At 42.1% G+C, this 15,381-nt stretch overlaps 2 protein-coding genes across 2 annotated transcripts; one reads left to right on the top strand and one right to left on the bottom strand.

The window, feature by feature from the left end:
- Positions 1-1,615: 1,615 nt before the first annotated feature.
- LOC6037304 (phosphoglucomutase) lies at positions 1,616-3,828 on the bottom strand. The gene is made up of 2 exons (XM_001847178.2): positions 3,579-3,828; positions 1,616-3,516 (listed from the first exon to the last, which is right to left on the bottom strand). The coding sequence occupies exons 1-2, from the start codon at positions 3,654-3,656 to the stop codon at positions 1,909-1,911; spliced, it is 1,686 nt and encodes a 561-aa protein (XP_001847230.1). The 5' UTR covers positions 3,657-3,828; the 3' UTR covers positions 1,616-1,908.
- Positions 3,829-12,612: 8,784 nt separating this feature from the next.
- On the top strand, positions 12,613-13,924 carry LOC6037305 (translocon-associated protein subunit beta). Its single transcript, XM_001847179.2, has 3 exons — positions 12,613-12,798; positions 12,925-13,125; positions 13,206-13,924. The coding sequence occupies exons 2-3, from the start codon at positions 12,930-12,932 to the stop codon at positions 13,592-13,594; spliced, it is 585 nt and encodes a 194-aa protein (XP_001847231.1). The 5' UTR covers positions 12,613-12,798; positions 12,925-12,929; the 3' UTR covers positions 13,595-13,924.
- Positions 13,925-15,381: the final 1,457 nt, after the last annotated feature.

The raw sequence follows: 15,381 nt of genomic DNA, 5'->3' as shown, positions 1-15,381 counted from the left end.
TTGCAATCAAAAAGTACTTAAGTGAAATTTTGATAAAGTGCACCGTTTTCAAGCTAAGGCAATTTTTAGGTAATTGTTTTTTTTAAATAAGTGACATGTTTGCCCACTTTTGAAAAAATATTTTGAAAAACTGAGAAAATTCTCTTTGTTTTGATTTTTTTGAACTTTGCTGATACGACCCTCAGTTGCTAAGATATTGCCATGCAAAGGTTTAAAAACATGAAAATTCTAGCAAAACATTTTAATAGGGCCGAAGCCGAAGTGTAAACAGAGTCTATCCTGCTCGTTCCAAATGTAAACATCAACTGACGTAAACAGGACAGATTCTTTGTTTACACTTCGGATTCGGTCCTTTTACATTGTTTTGCTTGAATTGATGATTTCCAAGTCTCACCCAAACAACCCACCATTTTTTAACGTCGATATCTCAGCAACTAATGGCACGATTTTTTCCGAAATTTTCCGATCTCTTCGAAAACAATATTTTCAAAAATTTTAAATGAAGTCTAACATTTCAAAAGGGCCAAATATTCAATATTACGCTCTTTTAAAATGTTAGTCTTGGTTTAAAAAATTTTAAAATATTTTTTTCGAAAAGTTCGGAAAATTTTACGAATGTTTCATATTTTTACATTGTAAATCGGACCATTAGTTGCTGAGATATCAACATTGAAAAATAAACTTTGAAAAATATTTGCAACGGCCTAACAAACATTTTACAAAATTAGTTTTTGCCTTGTAGGCTTCCATAGCGGCACTTTTTGGTCTCAATTTTGACATATTCGGAATCCTCAGAAAATTTCACGTTAGTTAGAAGTATTGGAGCTGTAAATTTGATTGGAAAAATGCCATTTGAATTAAAATATTTTTTAACAATTTGTTGGACTAGGGGTAAAACATGTTTTCGCCTACTTGAAACAGCATTTGACGTATTATTCACAGGGTAAACAAGATCAAACTTTTTTTTTAACAAAAATGTTTTATTTAATTATTGAAAATTAATTATTATTATTATTTAATTATTTTTAATTTGATACGCACACTATAAATGGTGAGGCGCTTATACTTACATCAAACCCAACACAATGTACTGCCCCCGGAACGAGTTCAAATGCGTAACCGGTAAAGGCGTGAATGCCTGGCACGAACACTCAAAGCGTGTTCTAGCGTGTTGCTCGTACTGACTCAGAGTAAGGGTGAGATGTAAGGGGATAGTGCGTGTTCATCGAGAACCTGGTGCATAAGAGATAGGTCATGGCCCGTTCTTACACTGAAAATTGCGAATTATTTCCAGTCACGAAATATTCTACCAAAGGTGGTTGTGCAGGAATCCTGCTAGAACGGTGGAACATTTCTGCTAGAACGTTATAAGAATATCCAGCTCAGTTAGAACTCTGCTAGAATCCAGCTAGAACATCGTGACTGGGTTAGGATGATTATTTACAAGGGACAATCCAAAATCTACAATTCAACCTATCCTACTACTAAATTTAAATTTCTCGGAATTTAATGAAATAGAATAAAAACACTTTGTTCAGTCAATGAACATAAAAAGAAAAGCTTATCACAGGGACAGTCATCACTTCTTTTTTTTAAATCACCACACCACACTTCGTTCCATTTTCGAAGACCTCTTGCTTCAGGATTGCACTTTATTTGCGGGCTCTAGCGTACGCGAAACAAATCAAATCAAACTTATCGCGTGATTAACCAGGAACCAAAAACACAATCTTGCCTAAACAAAAACAAAACATAAAATGCAACGACAAAGGTTGATGATAACGAGCAATTTTCTAATCTCTGTCTCTCTTTCTGTATCAGATTGAAAGAATAACAATTAATGACACTTTTTTGTGTGCGCTCACGCTGAATCTGCTTTTTTTCTACTCTGACTTGCCGGTTTGGTGCTTACGTAATCACGGTTGGTGCGTTCCGACCGGTGTACTGTGGCAGTTTGCTGATTTGCAGCGCGATGTCGATCAACGGTTTGAGCATGTCGGCTGCCTGGCCGAGGACGTTTTCCCGCTCGTACGAATCGATGTACAGGCGCACGGTCGCTCCGGAACTTCCGGTTCCGCTGAGACGCATTACGACACGGCTTCCGTCGGTGAACACGATGCGGAGTCCCTGCTTGGTGGAAACGCTCTTATCGATCGGATCGTTGTAGCTGAAGTTGTCGCCCAGTTTGACCTTGTAGGTTTTACCGCCGGCCGAGAAGTCCTTGCCGACGAAGGCGGGATCGGTGATTGTTTTCTCCAGAGTGTCCATCATTTCGTTGCACGGGGCCAGGTCACACTCTTCGTAATCGTAACGGGTGAAGTAGTTGCGGCCGTAGCGCTTCCAGTGCTCAACGCAGATATCCTCGACGCTCTTACCGGTGTGTTGCATTACGGAGAACCAGGCGAGCACGGCCCAGATGCCGTCCTTTTCACGAATGTGGTCCGAGCCGGTTCCGAAGCTTTCCTCGCCGCACAGGCACAAGCGGCCGGCGTCCATCAGATTGCCAAAGTACTTCCATCCGGTTGGGACTTCAAACAGTTCTTTGTTCAGGGCTTTGGCGACCAGATCTACTGCGGAGGCGGTGGGCATCGAGCGTGCCAATCCGGTTACACCGTTCTTCTTAAAATACGGAATACATTCCAGATAGTGTGCGATGACAGCGAGGGAATCGCTTGGAGTCACGAAGAACGCGTTGCGTCCGATGATCATGTTACGATCGCCGTCTCCGTCGAAAGCCGCTCCGATATCGTAGTCTCCGGAGCGAACAGCATCAACGAGATCTTTGGCGTAGGTTAGGTTCGGATCCGGATGAAGTCCTCCAAAGTCTGGCAGTGGGGTCGTGTGAACAACACCGTCCTTGGAAGCTCCCAGGCAGTTGACGAAAATCTCCTGGACGTAACTACCCGTTACGCCATTCATGGCGTCGATTCTCATCTTCAGCGGTTGTCCTCCGCGTGACTTTCCACTGACGAAATCTTTCAGCTTATCAAAGTCGAAGATCTCCTTCATCAGGAGCACATAATCCGCCACGGAATCGATCACCTCAACCACAAACGGCTTCCCAGCGACCTCATAGTTGTTCACGCCAACCTTCGACACGTCAATGGCCAATCCTTCCGCAATCTTGTACTCCTTAATCTCCCCCGAAAGGGCGTAGATCTTGTTCGTGAAAGCATCCGGCGCTGGTCCACCGTTCTCGCAGTTGAACTTAATTCCAAAATCATTCTCCGGACCGCCCGGATTGTGCGACGCCGTCAGCACAATTCCTCCGAGGGCCTTGTGGCGCCGAATCAGGCTTGAAACAGCCGGCGTCGACAGAATACCGTTCTGACCAGCCAAAATCCGCGACACCCCGTTGGCGGCACAAATACGTACAATCAGCTCGCAAGCCTCCCGGCAGAAGAACCGACCGTCACCACCGACCACCAGCGTGGAACCGGTCAGCGCCGCACCATTCGCGTCCAGAATGCACTGGACAAAGTTCTCCGTGTAGTTCTTCTGGGTGAAAACTTTGACCTAACAGAACGGCATAAGGTCAATAAAAAAAACTCCCGATACAACCCTCCCACACAACTCACCTTCTTCCGAAGCCCACTGGTGCCGGGCTTTTGGCCCTCGTAGGGCGTCGTGGCGACGGTTGCAAGCGTGATGGCCATCCCTGGACCTTCCGAATCTCTTTCTTTGGCTTCGATTTAGCAGTGGAACACACAATAGCAGCAACCTCACCTCTGTTCCGAATGGATTCTGCCGTTGCAATGGCCGCGGTTGGACACCGTTTGGGCGCCGTGAATGTCGCGTGAAGGTCGTGCACTTTTTGCTTGCTTTTGTTGTTGCTGTTGGGGTGGCGCGCTGAAAAGTTCACGACTGATAATGGAATGGGACATCTAACGATTACGTGCATTTTTGTTGCAATAATTTGTTTCTGGTTCTGTGCGTGGAAAATAGGAGCGGAACACTTAAAATCTGTCAAGGTTTAATAAAATGATTCTAAAAATATCAAAGTGCGATCAAAATTCATAGTAATTCCATGCAAATTTCCATGTACAGCAAATTTACTCAATTACTATTTTGTGTCATCATTTGTTGACGACCCACAGTGTTTGTTGTTCGGAGAAATGTCAGACAGGGTCGCACTCACGGGATCCCGGAGTAAATTTGGGTGGGCGTAGCGGTACACGAAGAATAGAGTTATCTACGTGCGCATGTATTGCGTGTACGTACACGAAAAAGATTGAGGTTAAATTTTGTACCGACCAGCAAAACAAATGGTGCGCTAGTGTGCGTGAGCTCGGGCTTGGATAACTCTATGTGATAACATTTTTGCTGAGAAATAAAATAATTAAAAAAAAGCAAAGCAACACATTTAACGACCCCCGGGTGTTTTGTGGTCTCTGTTGCAAGTTTCTGCTCATTTCTAGGCGTCCGAAGGTTATGTGTGGTGAGTCACCCAAAACCTCTTTTACGAAAATGGACCGAAGCATAGACTAAATATATATAGATACGCCACTCCGCTGTTGGGGCTGGCGACACTACCGCCACGCCAAAATTGCACCTGGTGGCAATTCACAGGTTCTAATTTTAGGTGATGCCCTTAGGGAATGTTTGAAAAAGTTGACTTCACCAATTTCAGTTCAGCGATCAGTGAAATCAAAGCAACTCGGTGGCAGCTGATTTTTTCACGAAACGTCAAAACACTGGAGTGCCGATTCGCGAAAAGTTAGAAAATTTCTGAAAATGCTAAAACATGCAGATTCTGGTGCAATGCAACGGAAATTATGTGCTCTTGTTTAAGAAGCAGGTGAGAAAAATGTTCAACCGAAAAATCCTTTATAATTCAGTTTGTTTTGTTTTTCACAGTCACGTGAGTTTGCGGAAAACTATGGCCATGCTCTGGTGAAAGCGATGAAACGGAAGTCGACTTTTGTATCCACAGTGAATTGAAAGTCATTGCTTTCAGCATGCCGATGGACAAGATTCAGTTCTACGTTGACGCTACCAAGTAATTTGGCCTCCAGTCACGACCACTTCCACCTTTCCGGCCATCACGACCCCGATTACTGAGCAAGCATCGGCACAAATGCTGACCTCCGCATAAGAATCTTCTGTGATTTGTGGCTCTACACGGAACAAAACATTCCGCACATGCAGTTCCGACCTCGTTTATGCCGGAAAAGCTCATCTTTGGCCTCTGATCATCACACGAGACTTACCTTGGAACCAAATTTTGAAACAGTTTAGAACAAATGCAACGCGGCCTTATATCCCATTACTGAGAAACAATCAGTTTTAATGTATGTTTTGAAATAAAAGAATCCTTGTTATAAAAAAACGAACTCAATTTATTTTTATTAATCTCGTCGCTCACATTTTTCAGATTACCAGAATTAAACTTGATAATAGGTCTAAATGGGTCTGAAGTACTTTGCAAGGGAGGTTTCGTTCAAAAACTACGTCAATGAAAAGGGGAAGGGTTTGGGGGGTACTCTGGAATCTCTGGACGTTATTTGAACAACCCACGGAACAACTGCGAACGGAACTGCATTCAATCAGGTTGTTGACATCACGACAAAGCGGCTGTGGATTTCTGCGAAGGCCTTATCAACCAGCGAATCGCAGGACTCACGTAATCGCCTTCTGGGCCTTAATATCGAGAATCAAATATTCGACGATTGGTCCAACCAGCTGCTGCAGATTGCGGTTATGCATTTTCTGATTTTACTGCTGTTGTCCTGGTCAACCTGAAAAAAGGAATATGAATTAATTGTTTTATCAGAAGAGAAGCGTTTTGGTGCTTGCTTCTATCGATAAGAGATGTTTTTTCTTACACTTGGCGTGACATTTTTTCATCCGCTGACAGTCGAATCTTTTCGGTCCATCGGTGCCCTGTAGTGTACACTGGAATTCATTCACAGCCGTCAACACCACCGTTTTTATTCCGTGAAAATTTATTTATCACATCTAGCAATCAAAACTAAATAAGTGACACTTTTTGATGTCATCCAACTTTTGGTCGAAAGTGCAAGAGTGCTACGATTTTGTTTAAAAAATTAGTACCTGTAACTTGACTATGGTGGCGCTCGGAGCGCTAAAGGGGTGTCGCCAACTGGATGTATGGAAAAATCTCGAAGTGAGACATCTAGGTAATTAATAATCTATGACCGAAGTGTTACTTCCCCATCCGATAGAAGGCCAGGAGGATAAGGCGGGAATCGAAGCCGCGCCCCATAGCAACATAGGGATCGGCAGCCGAAGACGCTAACCAACGCGCCACGAGGCCCTTTAATTTTGGGGATCTGTGAAGGTCAAAAGTTTATCCTCAGAATGAGCCATTGAAAAAAATGGCGTTTTAACTAAATTTGGCTCGGAGTAAATTTGGGTGGGCGTAGCGGTACACGAAGAATACATTGAAAGCCCAACCATGGTAGTTTTAAGAAAATTTGCTAAAAATGCTGCTTATTAAATTAACTGTGGCTTTTTAATAAAAGTACACTCAACCCCCGGTGGTTGGTCACTTTTTCGTTTGACACTTTTTTAGTTTGTACCCCGTTGGTTGGTCAAAGTCAAACTAAAAAGTGACGAACTGTCACTTTTTACACGGCGCTCACGCACACTATCAAAACAAACGTTTAGTAGTGTGTGTGAACTCTGTGTAAGAAGGGTGTCAAACTAAAAAGTGACCCCGTTCGTTTGACAACAGTTGGTGTCAAACCAACGGGGTTTGAGTGTAAACGCAAATGTGGTAAAATGTACCATGCTTCCACAAAATTGCATGGTAGCTAATACGAAATCATGATCATTCTCTCCATAATCGAGGGTTAAAATTACCATACCGCTCTCGACATAGTAAAACTGACTGCGTTGATCAGTCAATCCAAGCACGGAATGTTTTTAGCAAAAATTCGTCGGTGCGTGTTCTCAATTTAACCCTACAATATGGTAGCAGCTACCATGGTTGGGTTTTCAGTGTAGAGTTATCTACGTGCGCATATGTATTGCGTGTACGTACACAATCCACTTTACCGACCCCCCGGTCTTTTGTGGTCTCTGTTGCAAGTTTCTGCTCATTTCTAGGCGTCCGAAGGTTATGTGTGGTGAGCCACCCAAAATCTCTTTTACGCAAATGGACCGAAGTGTTACTTCCCCATCCGATTGAAGGCCAGGAGGACAAGGCGGGAATCGAAGCCGCGCCCCTTAGCAATTTAGGTATCAGCAGCCGAAGCCGCTAACCACCGCGCCACGAGGACAACATTACACAGTGGATTCAAATTGAATTTTGGGGATCTAAAAGCAAAAGCAAAGTAATCCACTTTAACGACCCCCGGCTCTTTTGTGGTCTCTATTGCGAGTTTCTGTTTATTTCCAGGCATCCGAAGGTTATGTGTGGCGAGTCACCCAAAACCTCTTTTACGCAAATGGACCGCCGTGTTACTTCCCCATCCGATAGAAGGCGGGAATCGAACCCGCGCCCCATGGCAACTTAGGGATCGGTAGCCGAAGACGCTAACCAACGCGCCACGAGGCCCTTTAATTGGGTCCTAAAATGAAGCTTAGATTGCTGATATTATTGTTTACAGCGATAAAGCTTATTTTTCTGAGTGCAATGACCCTTTGTACGACCACAAAGAGTTTAAAATGGATTTTTAAATCAATTTTAAAAAAATAACCTCGCGGTCCTTCTTGACAGAAAAGCTCCTACTTGACAGCTCGTTCCAAGGGGACCATAGTTGATCCATCGAAAAAATGTTGTCTAGTCAAAAAAAAAAAAAAAAAAATTGCAATAAAATGAAAAAAAAAGTGATCAGAAATGGTTTCTAATCGTGTTTTTTACCGTTGTACATCAAAATTTACATAGGGCTTTAGCTGGGTGCTGAAAAGACAGAATGCGTAATGTGATTTCCGAATGATCCCTACTGCTCTTCACTAATACAACTGCACTACAGCTGTAAACATAAGCAAAGTAGAAGGCTATGTTCAAGCTCAAGCGTGACATATTTTTTGCTGCTGAAGTGACTTGTTTTGAAACATTTAGGATCTGTTGATTTTAAAGTTTTTGCTGAAAAATTAAGTGCTTTGCGCTTTTTTTGTTCGTAGACTAAATGATGGGCGGCCAAAAGAGTCAATCTTTGTTTTCCACGTGACGAACAATTGCGTCAGAAGTGGGTGGAATTTTATGAATCTGAAGAGCAACCGAATGGAAGTTCCGTGATTTTGGATCATTGAAGCGCAGTGATAATATCGGATTAAGTTTATTCAATATTATCACAGACAAACAGACATGAAAGTCGAGTTCACTAACTTGTCCCAAAAATGTAACGGTCATTTTTCAAAAATCTAAAAGCATGGTTAATACCTTTCGGATTCACCGCCAGAGGCGCCCTTGTGCTCAGCAACAGTTTTTTCAAATGACAGCTTTGAGCTTTAATTTTTATTTTGTTTTGGTTACCGACAACACGTGGCTCGAAGTCGTGTTTTGGAGTAGGGTCGATTATTACGGAGACTTGATTCCGCCGATTGAACAGAACTCGGAGGTGGTTCCGTCCGGCCACTTTCAGAACCTGTTGCTCCGGTGGATTAAGCTGCGATTTTTTATGCGGAGTGCTGGTTTGCCTGGGCAGATGGTTACATCGATGCAGTTAAAAATCGCTTTAAAAGCGGAACATACCACCTACTGCACAGCCACGATCTTTTCGGCGCGTTTGTTGCCAAGTTTGTGTTGACTTGGTGGAAGACCCCACTCGTCTATCGGTGAATAGAATGGCCAACGCTTTGAAAAAATGTCGCTGTTTAGGTCAGCTTATTCTAGGGCATCGCGACCATCAACACTGCAGTATTCTGGACCCTTCCACCAAGTCAACACAAACGTTGCAACAAACGCGCCGAAAAGATCGTGGCTGTGCAGTAAGTGGCATGTTCCACTTTTGCAGCGATTATTAAAGAAACTGCACCGATGGAACCATCTGCCCAGGCAAACCACGACTCCGCATAAAAAAGCGCAGCTTCTTCCACCGGGGCAACAGGTTCTGAAAGCGGCCGTACGGAACCACCTCGTCATTCTATTCATTCCGCGGAATCAAGTGCATGGTCTCCGTAATGATTGATCCGGCTCCAAATCATAACTTCGAGCTGGGTGGAGTCTTCCACCGCCAACCTACTCCGACCCATCGTTTTTAGCTAGGAACCGATTATTGACTAATTCTTCTACTCCTCCTTTACAACCGGCAGGAGAAGATGTTTTGGCGACCGTTTTGTTGGTCAGCTGCACGGCAATCGCTGGCATTGTGAGACTTTACTTGGCCGGGAGAATTAAACTGTCCTTTCAGCCTCAATTTTCCTTTGGTCGTCTGAACAGTGACATGTGGAATTTCCGTCGAAACGGAACGTCTTCTCTCTTGTATTGAAAGCAAACAATTTTTCTTTACAATGCCTTTTCAACGTTTTGTTGTGATTGCCTTTGATGCACGCTTTTGGTTATCTGTCATGATTACTCATACATAGTTAGATACACATGTTCAGCTGTCATTTGGGAGATAGTGATTCTAGGAATCGTAGATAGATGTCGTTAGTGAGCAAATCAAATTCAAATTTAAACTGGTCCCACTTTTTGAACAAAATTTTGTTCTAACTTTCATGTCTGTTTGTCTGTGATATTATTTAGCTGGTGCCATTCATAGCTATTGATAATTCGTCGCTAACATTTCAAAAAACCTCATAAACATAGGTTTTGCGTGATACATAAGGCTTTCTAATCACAAATTTACCAACACATTGAAAGTATATTTACATGACAGCTGGACGTTTGTTTGCATCAGGTTTCCTATCTCTTTCTAGCAAAAGTTTTTTGTCAGGCGACTTCTAGCTGGTTTTTTTGACTGACTGCCCGATATATCAGACAACATACTTCGCAGGGCTGTGACAGCTACAGCTCGATCATTGTTTGCATCAGGACACTGTGACGAGGAGTTCATCATTTTTGAGTTAAATTATATTTTTTTTTCACTGGGCCTAGAAAGCCTTATAGCGCTTATTTAAATGTCAGCGACAAATTATGCCAATCTCGATTCCAACCCTCTTCTGAAAATTTGTTGACTTCGAATACCTCAAAAGCTCGACGCCCTCGACTTTTTTATTACTGAAAAAAATAAATCATAGATCGATTACAATACTTGCCACTTCTTGGTATCATTTTTCAAACAGTAAATTGGTTCCGCTTTGACAGTTCTAAATTGAGGCCGCTTTGCGGACAACTATTCTGCACCCAGGGCTTTAGTACCCAATTTTGGGGATCAGTGAAGGTCAAAAGATTAATCTCAGAATGAGCCATTGAAAAAAAATTTGCGTTTTTACCAGCCCTCTGTCACGACGGCCATGTTTATGAAACCTAAATGTTCGACGCAAACATGAAGACAACAAAGAAGATGAAGAACGCATTTGCTGTCAAAATTTGAAAATAAACAAACCGCGTGGTAAACAAAGGTATAATTTCATAATGTTGAAATGATTTCCATGAAAAAATAACGGCACGGGACGGATTTCCAAACACAAGTTCCCGAAGGACCCTATCCGCCAGAGACTATGGATAAATTCCCCGCGAAGTGGCGATGAAGACGGTTTTGCAAGTTCAAAGTTCAGATTTATTCGGACCACTTCGCGATGAGCTTCTTGTGAGTCCACAAAAGGTCGGATTCTACACAAGCACGCGATTCCTTCGATTCCCTGTGCGACAGCGGGAGTGGGCCAGTCCTCGGAGAAGGTTATCGAAGGATGCTCGGAAAGACCAGCCACCGACACCGACGTAACACTCCATGTAAAAAATCTGCTGAAATGTGTCCCAGCACGACTCACCCCAATTAGGGGAACAGCATCTAATTCCAGCGTGCCTCTAATGTTGGCAGGTCAGAACTTTGACATTCAATTAAAGCTAATTAAAAGCGCTTTCAACTGAAATCGAGTGATAAATAGCTCAATAAGAAGTAAGCAAGCAAGTTTCTATCAAAAGTTTGACTAAATTAGCTATTTAAATAGTGGAAATCAGCAAATTGGATGGAGTTAGGAGCGAGTGCTTAACCTGCCAAACATACGAGAATTTCCCCTACTTCCTTGGAATCACCCCTTGCCGATAAAAATATATTTCGCAACACTGCTCAACCCATTGTTTGCAAACAAAACGTAGTTTATGAATGAATCAGCTGATTTGTACTTACAAACAAAATAGAATCAGTGTTGCCTTGCAAATACATTTTTCGAAAAACCGTTTGACAGCTCACCGGACTTACCGGAGGGGTGATGCAAAGAAGGGTCATCTTTTTTACTTGAGTGTTACGTCGGTGTCGGTGGACCAGCTCCGCCACAATCACTGGAATCACGGATGTTTCTGCACTTGGTCGGTTACTCCCGGCCGGAGATTGCAGCGAGTTGTTCGGAAAGATCAACAGTGGGACTTGGCCAGTCCCCGGTTCAGTACTACCCAGCAAATCTTACCGGTCAATCGGAAGCAACAGTTTTCATCTTTTTTTGTAACATATTTGCACACACAAAAAGTGATGTTTCTTGAAGATTTGGTGTAAACAAACAAACAACACCAATACTGCTACACTCACAGAGCCCACGCAGTAGTATTAGTGAAGAGCCCACGATAAACAATGTGGGCTCTTCAATAATACTACTACGTGGGCTCTTCGAGATTTTGGTGACTGTCAAACGTTCTAGCCAATTGGGTCCTAAAATGAAGCTTAGATTGCTGATATTATTGTTAACAGCGATAAAGTTTATTTTTCTGAGTACAATGACACTTTGTACGACCACAAAGAGTTTAAAATGGATTTTTAAATCAATTTTGAAAAATTAACCTCGCGGTCCTTTTTGACAGAAAAGCTCCTACTTGACAGCTCGTTCCAAGGGGACCATAGTTGATCCATCGATAAAATGTTGTCTAGTCAAAATTTTTTTTGCATTAAAATGAAAAAAAGTGATCAGAAATGGTTTTTAATCGTGTTTTTTACCGTTGTACATAAAAATGGACATAGGGCTTTAGTACCCAATTACAGTGGTGCCAGAGGGTTGGTTTTTACTAAATTTGGCTTGTGCGCAAATTTATTATGATCACTAAATATTGTACACTCAACCCCCGGTGGTTGGTCACTTTTTCGTTTGACACTTTTTTAGTTTGTACCCCGTTGGTTGGTCAAAGTCAAACTAAAAAGTGACGAACTGTCACTTTTTACACGGTGCTCACGCATACTATCAAAACAAACGTTTGGTAGTGTGTGTGAACTCCGTGTAAAAGGGGTGTCAAACTAAAAAGTGACCCCGTTCGTTTGACAACAGTTGGTGTCAAACCATCGGGGTTTGAGTGTAGAGGCTTGATAAAGGCAGACAAATATCAAAATGATGTACATGCTTAGGGACCATCCGCGCGGGTAATATGTTGATGATATGAAAAAAATATTTTTTTTTTTTAAATTTGGCAAAAAATCTTATCAGGACCGAAAGGGTCAAAAACGCTTCAACCTAGGTGTCGCTAACGTTGGGTGGGCGTTCCAGGCCAGACACCGCGCCAACACAAGCAAAACTCTCACTCCATTTGACAGCTAGCTGACACGTATTTTGACTCGTTTGCGGTGTTGGATTGAAATTTCCTTTGCTCTTGCGGCTGACAGCGCCTCTTGGGGCTTTCATTTCTCTTGCAAGCATTTTCCTTCGGTGGACGTGGTTCTGTTTCGGCTGCTGGTGCGGTGAATTTGGCGTGATTTAAGTGAAATTTACTGGTTGTTTTGAGTGATTTTCTACGATTTAATACGCGTAAGTATCAAGTGAGGTGAAGTTCGCTGTAAAAAGTTGGAATTTTAGATGATTTTGTTGAAAAAACAGATCTTTTTCGAATCCACGTCGCAACCTTTCACTGAAGCTTTTTTTTTGCTCTTGCAGACAAAATGAGGAATGCCGTGTACGCCGTCTTGCTGGGTCTGTTCGCCCTGAGCCACCTGGGTCTGGCCAACGAGGACAGCAGCGCACGGTTGCTGGTCTCGAAGCAGATTCTTAACAAATACCTCGTCGAGAACCGGGACATTGTGGTCAAGTACACCGTGTACAATGTGGGAACCGGAGCGGCCACCAACGTTCAGCTCGGTAAGTGTTCAGTTTCTTAAAAAAGTTTTAAATTTGTGATTGGTGATTTTGATCTAATTATTTGTCTCTTGTATCCACAGTCGACAACGGCTTCCACCCGGAAGCGTTCACCGTCGTGGGCGGCCAGCTGACGGCCACCATCGACCGCATCGCACCGCAAACGAACGTCACGCACATCGCCGTGGTGCGGCCAAAGGCTTTCGGCTACTTTAACTTCACCGCCGCCGAGGTCAACTACCAGCCCACGGAGGAAGCCACCGTGCTGCAGTTTGCCGTCAGTTCCGAGCCCGGTGAGGGTGCCATCGTGGCCGAGGCCCAGTTCAACAAGCAGTTCTCGTCGCACTACCTGGACTGGTTCGCGTTCGCCATCATGACGCTGCCCTCGTTGGCCATCCCGTACGCGCTCTGGTACAGCTCCAAGACCAAGTACGAGCTGCTGGCGAAACCCGCCGCCAAGAAGGCACTGTAAAACCTTAGAGGGGAGCTAATCACAGCGGCTGGGGCAGATTTTTACTGCTCTGGACATCTTCTTTACGAAAGACTAATTTATTATGGATAAGAGAAAAAAAAACCGAGACTTTTTGCTCCAGTTTCCTATTTTGTCACCGCTCGCGAAGAGAACCCAGTCTGTTTGGAACAACAATATCAGATGGAGGTGTGAGCTGAAAATGTGCATTTTGATTATTTTTCCCGAGCGCAGAGCAAAAAGCAAACTACTCATCTGCTATTTTTTTGTTTTGTTACATTGAATCGTACACCATCAAACCAATAAATCGTAGGAAAAATCGAAAAACGAGTATTTTATCGTTCAAGTACTTTTTTATATTTGAAAGAAACATCCACTTGAATTATTAATCAGGACAGTATAGCTCTAGTTCCTTGCAAGTGTCCTGTTTTCTTACCTCCACGTTGGCTTGACTTCGTCTCGTAAACCTCTGACCAGTTTGATTCCCAAAATTGCCTGATAGGGGTGGAGCTTAAATGTTTAAGTTTCTCTTTATCTTTTTTTTTTAATTTGTACGTTTATGCAAAAAAAAAAAAAACGATAATAATATAAAAAATATTAATTGGAGACATGGTGGGTCTCGTGGCGCAGGGGTAGCGGCTTCGGCTGCCGATCCCGATGATGCTATGAGACGCGGGTTCGATTCCCGCCTTATCCACTGAGCTTCTATCGGATGGTGAAGTAAAAACGTCGGTCCCGGTTTCTCCTGTCTCGTCAGAGGCGCTGGAGCAGAAATCCCACGTTAGAGGAAGGCCATGCCCCGGGGGGCGTAGTGCCAATAGTTTCGTTTTTAATTGGAGACATTATTTTATGTTTGGCCGGTTATAGACTCGAATTCCGTCTAATTTTCAAAATTCTCACCACTCTTAACAAATTGTTTTGTAATAGTTTAGATAGAAACGTGCCTGCTCACTTCTCAATAAGCTAGGAATTTATTATTTAATATTGGTTTAAAAGCTTTTCAAAAATTGTAATCTAACATTAGATGGCCGATGTAATTGTAACAAACCGATATGAATTAAGCAAAAATGAAAAACACATTTTTTTTGTAATTGTACTTTAATTACCTTTTATAGGATTTTTGAACATTTAATTTTTTAAATTTAAGTAAAGCTTTTTTTTAAAGAAAGATCAATATTATATAATCGGTTATCCATAAAATGATAACTGTGATATTTTTCATTCTTTCAAGCAGAAGCATTTTCCACAAATAAAATTTTGCTGAATTTTGCATTCTTTTTAAAAAATACGGAATTCTTTTTTATGGTTTTGTTTTTATAAATCTAAAAAAAAATCTAAAAGAGACAGAATTTTCAATCGTTTATACTTGTTACTGCATTCTTTCTAGCATTATTTGAATTGAGCAATGAAAAAAATTATGAGAATTAAATAGAGAATTATAGCAACATGATTATAGCATCCATTAACCCATCGGTCATTTCGGTTTGATTTGGTTTCAATTCAAATTTGCAAAAAGCATTAAAGTGAAAAAATAAATGTTGTTAAAAATGAATTGTGAATACAAAAATTACAAAAATTACAAAAATTACAAAAATTACAAAAATTACAAAAATTACAAAAATTACAAAAATTACAAAAATTACTAAAATTTCAAAAATTACAAAAATTACAAAAATTACAAATTCGCAATTCGCAATTTTCAGTGTAAGAACGGGCCTTGACCGATCTTATGCACTAGGTTCCCGACGAACACGCACTGCCCTTACACCTACATCTCACCCTTGCTCTGA

This window comes from Culex quinquefasciatus, chromosome 3 (genome assembly GCF_015732765.1).
Source record: "Culex quinquefasciatus strain JHB chromosome 3, VPISU_Cqui_1.0_pri_paternal, whole genome shotgun sequence".
In the NCBI taxonomy this organism is placed as follows: Eukaryota; Metazoa; Arthropoda; class Insecta; order Diptera; family Culicidae; genus Culex; species Culex quinquefasciatus.
This window is presented reverse-complemented; position numbering and strand designations above follow the sequence as displayed.